Here is a 7291-nt window from a genome sequence, read left to right as displayed (position 1 = left end):
CGTCACTAGTGGCAATCTTCAAGACCTTTTTTTCAGTTGACTTGGCGACCCCTTCCTGCGACTCGTCGCCATCGCTGCTGTCAATTTCAAGGTAGACTGTTCGACGCTTCTGGGGGGACAAGTCGCGCGGACTTTTACGTAGTGACGGAGGACTTTGCTTCGTACGAGTCAATCGCACCGGTCGTTGCCTCTCGGCATCGTTGTCGTGGGATGGTCGCTTTCTCTTTCGAGCGAGCCGTCCCAACACTCTTCCGCCCCAGTTGGGCCAGGCTATTGTGGCGAATGTCACGATCGAAACTGTCATGGTCATCGTCGTCACTAGCATGGGTTACTTCATCGTCTGCACCCTCGCTGTTGTCAGAAGAAAGTTCAAATTCCTCAGAACTTTCCGAGAGGATGTCAACCTTTTTCGTTCTCGATTTCGTTTGGGTGCTCGGACAGGATACCAAGGACACGTTTCGCCGACGCGTCTGCCTTTGGCTCCGAGACTTGGTCGAGGCAAGGGTAGAAGCCTTTTTGGATGGGGTAGGTTTTCGATTTCCCTTCTTTGCTTTGGGGGGCTCTCTCTCCCAATCGTCAGCATCCTCCGAACTTGCCTTCGAAGCTGAGGTCTTCGCCGTCCTTGCTGGACGACCTTGTCGTTCGTTCTCCGATGGATCGTTGGGCGATGAGTCTGGAAAGGATAGGTCGTCGTCACTCGATGTATCCTGTTGTAGTACTTGGGTCCTCCTTCCGGAACGATTTTGCGAAGGAACAGAAGGCGTCGCGAATGGCCCTGGGGGACTGGGCGAAATTGCCTTCGTTTTGGTACGTCGACGATCGATCCGATGCGACAGAGAGGTAGGAAAAACCATACCTTCGATCGGGATCGCGAAGTACTTACTGTCAAGGTGGGATGACTTTTTTCAAGGTGTGGTGGTGGGTTGAAACAAGAGTGAAACCTGATTCGGTAGTAGTACCGAGAGTTGTGAAATATCTAACTGACAGCGACGCAGTCGATAGCTAGTTTGTAGTATACGTATATGTGTACTCTCCTTTCCTACTTGCATATACAAGTTTTGATTTTCTTGCGATTTCACAACAACTTCGCCAAATACGGAAACACAACATTGGAGCATCAACACAACCCTGAATAATTTCCTAATTCCTATGGAGAACGACGAAGAACAGCCCCACGACGGGGAGGCTGGGCCCATCCGCATCTTGGAACTTCACGACGAGTTGTCGGAGCACGAAATGACTGTCAGCTTGGCCGTCGGACTGCAATCGGAGAGTTATCAATCTTTGGAGCTACGTCAAATATCCTTTGATGATCACCAACAAGCCACGCGTATCATTGAGCTAGTTCGGGCAAAACCGAAGTGGAGGAGTGTGCGGTTCCTCTACTGTCGAGGCTTCTTTTTGCAGGATGTGCTGTGGACCTGCGCCACCCACGCGCATGTCGAAACCTTCGACGTTCGAAGCTTGACGACAGGCACCCCCACGCCTTCACCACTTTCAGAAACAATATACATGGCCCTACTGTACGGTTTACATCACGCAAAGAATTTGCAGCATCTGCATCTGGGAATCCCGTTGCCGTCACACATTTCTGGAAATCTATGTGCCGGGATTGCTCGCAACACATGGCTGCAGACACTGAACTTGGCAGGAACGACGTTTCTGACCGAGTCGACGACTCGAGATTTGGCATTTGCACTACGACTGAATCGAACTATCCAAAACTTGTCGTTGGATAGCTGCATGCTGGACGATGCCTGGTTGACGACGATTCTAGGAGCCTTGCTGGAACATCCGAAACTGCAGTCAATATCAATTCAGAAAAACTCCTGCCATGATGAAGGGATGTCAGCAGTTGCATCTTTGCTACATTACAATACAGCGTTACAGGAGCTAGACATTAGCTATCTCTTGCGTCGGAAACCAAAACCGGAATCGAATCTAACTGACGACTCGTCCAACTACCCAGACGAACAAAAACAATCGGACAAGGAAAATAACCAGCAAACACAGGAAACAGACACAACTGTCCCTGATCGGTCCGAGGATATGGAAATGAGCGACTCACCGAAAAAAACCTATGGAGAGGATGAGGCGGAGGATGAGACCTCAAAGGATGAGAAGCTCGCCACCGACGAAGACGAAAACAAAGTAAGAAATACATCCCTACGAGTTCTTCGGATGGCCGGAAACAACCTTGACGATACATTTCTGGATAGTGTCCTGGGAATCTTTGGGAAGACTCGGCCCTAGAGCAGCTTAACTTGTTCGCTAACCGTATCTCTGACAGAGGGATGTTGAAACTTCTCGCCCATATTGAGAAGTTGCCAAACCTTAAGTCGGTATGGGTAGGCCACAACAATGTCTCGGTATCATGTATGCAAAATCATTGTCTCCCCATGTTGCGGAACAACTACAGCTTGGAAGAATTTGTCGTACGTTCGTGGGATGACGGGGCTGAAGAGGTACAGAAGTCGCTGGATTTTCTGGGAGAACTGAATCAGGGTGGGCGAAAAGCATTTGCTCACAAGACAGACAAGTTGCCACTGGCACTTTGGCCTATCATTGTGGCAAAGGCGGATCGGCTAAACTACTCAAAGGCGAAACATCTCGATATCATCTTCGCTTTGTTGCAGGGACCCATGGTTTTCCAAAATCCAAACATCAATCTGTGAGTCGAGTACAGGGGTCGCCCATCCACAGCTCACCCAAGATATGATGTTCGAGGTACTCCCTGGAGGATACGTGCACGTCCGGGTGGTCCAAGAATCCACTGGTTCGAATCCATTGCGAAGCCTCCCGGGAAATTCCAGCAAGTGCGACCTCAGTGCGGTGTATTGATCAGCACAAATATCGATCTTCGCAGCATCACGTTGTATCTGTAGGTCCTCTGACCACTGCTTTCCTGGCCGTATGAACGGTGGTTGTTCTGCCAATCGATGTTGCGACTCTGAAATCCCTAGCTGAGTCTCCAGATCTCTACGGAACTGCTTCATTCGCATCGAAAAGTTACCATACGTTGTACTGAGGGAAGCCCCTCGGTGATCACGAAATTGGTCCACGTCAAAGAGGAAAATTGGATTCTTCGTTTCGACAACGGTATCAGTTCGTAGGCTTGGGTACTTTGCGGCGAGCTCGCCTACCTCCCCTTTGCCCAAATACGCCAAGTGCAGATGAAACAGGCCTTTGTGCGTACCAACGCAATTGAATGTCCTGGGATCCGAGCATTTTCCAACAAGCTGGTTTGGATCTCCCCCAATAGTCCAGAGGAAAGCCTTCTGGCAAGTTCTGAATCTTGAAGTTGTACAGCGACTCAAACCAATAGACTGGGTGTCGGATACCGATAATCAGGAGCGTTTTGGGGAAAAAACGATGCTAATGCACGGATGGAGTCTGGCACACGAATATCACCTGGACTCTTGTATCCCATTCTAAGCCTCATTCTGTTCTGACTACCTGGCACGGTAGCATTTTGAAGTGCCGAGTACTCGTCGTACATTCTGGAGACGAAGTGACCAGGTGATCCCAACGAGAGTTGCAGGATCTCTCCTGATGGACAGTGGATGTCGGGATGCTGTGACAACCATCGCTGCATTGTTGTAGTTCCAGCTTTTCCATGGCCAACAATGCCGAAGGCTACCAGAAACTGCGGGCTCCTCAGTATTTTCCCGTTCGGAGATCGACAATGTCTTCTTTCTTAATAGCTGGTTGTGACGACAACCAGCTCGAGTTTTTAAATAGTATGCTCGATTGTGCAATGTAGACACATATGGTCGCAAGAAACCAGGCTCGAATGGATCTTGCATTCCCACATCTGGAATATATCCTCATTTCCGTTGTTTCATCGCATCAGATACATTTGGACCGAACGGATGAACGTTCAAGCTTGCACGTAGGAATATCCAGTGGGTTCTACAAACAGCCAACTTGATGTTATGCCACGTTGGCTTTGCTTTACTGCTGCGTAGAGTGTGGAGACCTTTCTGTAGTCTACCCGGTAGACGAAGTCTGTTAATCGATTCGTAGTGTTTGTGGTATTGTCGTGCGTCGGGCAAGAAAACCCCAGGTCTGGATGGGGGGAACTTCTCTCGAATCTAGGAAACAGCTCGATGCCATTTTGGGTGCGTCGGCTTTTGAAAAGCATGTGGCCATAATTCACAATGCTTAATTCTCCCTGATGTAGCAACAGGACACATTACAGCTAATCCAAGCATGTTTGCTCGCTTGTACCCTGAATACTAACATTTATTCGCGCAGATCAATGGTACGAGTTACATTTAGGTTTGCGAGTACACCCTCACTACGTTTGAAACAGCCGAGAACGTCCCGATGACAAAGAATACGCCACCAAGGAGGATGAGCACCATACATCGAAGTCTTTGTAGAGACCTTTTGCCGTCTAAATCAAAAAGCGATCGAGACATGTCGAAATGAGGCGAGGGAAAGTCACTTGACAGTAAGGTTGTCTCATCCACCGGACTCATAGCGGGATCAGCCGCACGTTGCTCTTGACGTGCCTGCTCTTCCCTGTCCATGTGTGCAAGCCATGCCCACTCAAGAAATGGGCGGAATCAAAAGCGCTGACGAAGATCCAGCTACTGCGCCCGCTAGCGATATGAGTGCCTGAACATTGGGTACGACCACAGCCACCAAATAGGTCATAAAGACTAGCGAGACTCGAAGCTGAATCGAGTCACCAGGCATCGTGAGTTTTGGCCCAAGAAACAAAGCTGAGGCTACCTCACCCATTGAGCTACCCCCTTGACCCTCCGAAGACTGTTCGCTGGCGCTTGGATCATCCCCTTTGACAATGTTCTTCTCGTCGTACAAATGTTCCATGTCTGGAAGAGAGTCCACAGAGAGATAGCCATTTTCGGGAAGCGGTGGGAGTGGGTCAAACCCGGACAGATCATTGTCATCATCCGCAGAGCCGTCGTCAATCCTTCGACAGCCAGCCACCCAGTACCGCGAGAAGATTGGTCCAAGAAGCTCCAGAGCGGGGAATAGTTGTAGCGGGTAGGTTAGGAGCACTGACAGGCTCACCGCACTATTCGCGATCATTAGCCACCACATTTGACTGTCATCGTCGAGCGTGTCCAGCAAGTAGGCTGTTACACTGCCGCTGGTAATATTGCCAAACGTCACAACACATATGCCGGAGAAGCAAACCAAGATCAGCGCCACCGACACCATTGCTGCCATGAACGCTGCTTGGAATCCTCTGCCATCTTGCATATTGGACTCGACGGGTAGTATCAAGTTTATTCCTTCGTACGAATACAGGATTGCCGAAACTGCAAGAGGCGCCTGGGCGGGTTTGAAAGACGGAAGATCTTCAAAAGATGGACGGTGGGGCCATTCTTGTACAATGACAACTGCAATTGCTGCGAAGGAAACAAGCAAAAGCATAGTTCCCGTTGCCATTGCTGGCGTCAAGAGCTTCAGGTTGGGAATCAAGCTCAATATCATAATGAAGGGAAATGTCATGGTGAGGACACCCACATGAGTGATCCAAATAGAATCTATCTCCAGCCACTGCCCAACGGCTAGAAGATTTTCTCCGACAAACGAAAAGAATACGGTACAAATGGCCAGTTGTTGGGTGCAAACGCAAAGTGCCACAAACGTTTGAAAGTGCACGCCGTAAGCCCAATCGCCGACCTCCGGGTACGTCAGACTTGTAGCTACTGAGCGAGCTGACGATATTTCACTAGCAGTCTCGGCCTCTTCGACTTTGTAATTCGTTCTGGCCTCGATGTATCGTTTTATTCGAACGATGGACCAGCAGTTGTACGAAGACCACACCGAGACAGAAACTATGGCCACTGGGCCCCAAACCATACCCAGCTGAGTCACTGCCCATGGAAGGCTCAAACATCCCGCTCCCATGTATCCCTTGAGAAGGTGGACAAATGTCGCCCATGTCGACGACTTCGCCTCAGCGGCGGAGTCCCTTCCCGACGGATCCTGTTGCGAAACCTCCAAAAGTGCATCGCCGAATCGGTCGAGACTGGCGTGAATTGGTGCATGATCTTCGCTGTCCTCGACACTATGTCGTTGAGGAGGCAGCAGCGTCGTAGATTCGGTGATCATTGGAGTTCTTCCAGCTGGTATCGCAGGCGTGAAGCCAAGGTAATGGTTCCAATCTCAATCGTATTTTAATTCTCTTTGTTCTCAAAACCAGCAATGCGTGCAAGGTACTCTTGTATGTAGGTTGTAAGGTCGTCGGTACAGTAGGTTCCTACTGTACTCCAGAGTACTCGAAGTATATGCTGAATGTCCGGTACGTTCTCCCCGGTACTCAGCATTGAAAAATCGGAACATCTTGATGCATCGACACAATATAGAAGCCCCACAAAGACAAGACTTGTTTCCAAGCTAATTTTGGAAGCCAACGAATATCCGATCCCGTCACAACGTTAGGATGCTTCCAGCGAGTAGAGCCTGAACATCAGCGAAGGAGAGGCCTCCGGGGGGTAGGCCGCCAGTGCAACCGACCCTTGCGAGGATTGCCATCTTGAGTCTCTCGTTTTCCTCAGTCCTGGACTGATCCTTTGACATAAAGACGTTCACGATGAACTCTTCTGTCTCTGTATCGTTCAGTCGACTATCTTTGTCCCTGTCAAACATGGTAAAAATGCAGTTGTGGAAGAAATCTTGGCTCCCTTTCGGGTCAACAACGTACAGCTGGCGGAAGCGTTTCAATTGATACCTGCTAATAGTACCATGATAATTTTCGCTGGTTTCGCCCCTCATACTGGAAGCTTGATGGAGCAAGGAATGGAAGGCAACATTCAGCGCACAAGATTGGTCTACTCCTGCGTGGACTTGGAGTCTGTTCCAAAGGCTTGGATGCGAGAGGACAAAGTCCCTCACCTCTTCTAGAGGCACTTGTTCCGAGTAGGAACTCCAAGTGGATTCAATTTCTTTTCTGGCCTGGTCGACTTGGCGTCGGAGCAGGAGAATACCATTCTTTGTCAATCGTAACAACTCAGCCAAGACAGGATCTCGGGGTGTGTAACGTTCCTTTCTGTTCATAACGTCAAACATTTCTGGTCCAAATTTTTCTCTCCGTTCCTCGATTTCGGCGTCAATTGAAGCAATGCTGCTCTCCAACCAAGACTTTGAGGTCACCCTGTAGGCTAGGTTGAATGTCTGCTCGAGCCACCCGGTGTTGGCGTCGGTCTCGGCTCGCACTTGGTCAAGCTTCTTGCCACCTGTGGCCAAATGGTAAGATTCGGCAGTGGGTCGACTGCATCGGACGGCTTCACTTAGTAACTTTCCTCTTTCC

General features: G+C 49.7%; 1 protein-coding gene across 1 annotated transcript; it reads right to left on the bottom strand.

Moving 5' to 3' along the window:
* Window positions 1–4554: 4554 nt before the first annotated feature.
* LOC144193163 (proton-coupled amino acid transporter 2-like) lies at window positions 4555–6093 on the bottom strand. The gene is made up of 2 exons (XM_077711965.1): window positions 4965–6093; window positions 4555–4757 (listed from the first exon to the last, which is right to left on the bottom strand). Exons 1-2 carry the CDS (start codon window positions 6091–6093, stop codon window positions 4555–4557), a joined length of 1332 nt encoding a protein of 443 aa, XP_077568091.1.
* Between the last annotated feature and the right edge of the window lie 1198 nt (window positions 6094–7291).

Source organism: Stigmatopora nigra, unplaced genomic scaffold, assembly GCF_051989575.1.
Source record: "Stigmatopora nigra isolate UIUO_SnigA unplaced genomic scaffold, RoL_Snig_1.1 HiC_scaffold_129, whole genome shotgun sequence".
NCBI lineage: Eukaryota > Metazoa > Chordata > Actinopteri > Syngnathiformes > Syngnathidae > Stigmatopora > Stigmatopora nigra.
The sequence above is the reverse complement of the archived record's forward strand: the minus strand, read 5'-3'. Positions and strand labels throughout refer to the sequence as shown.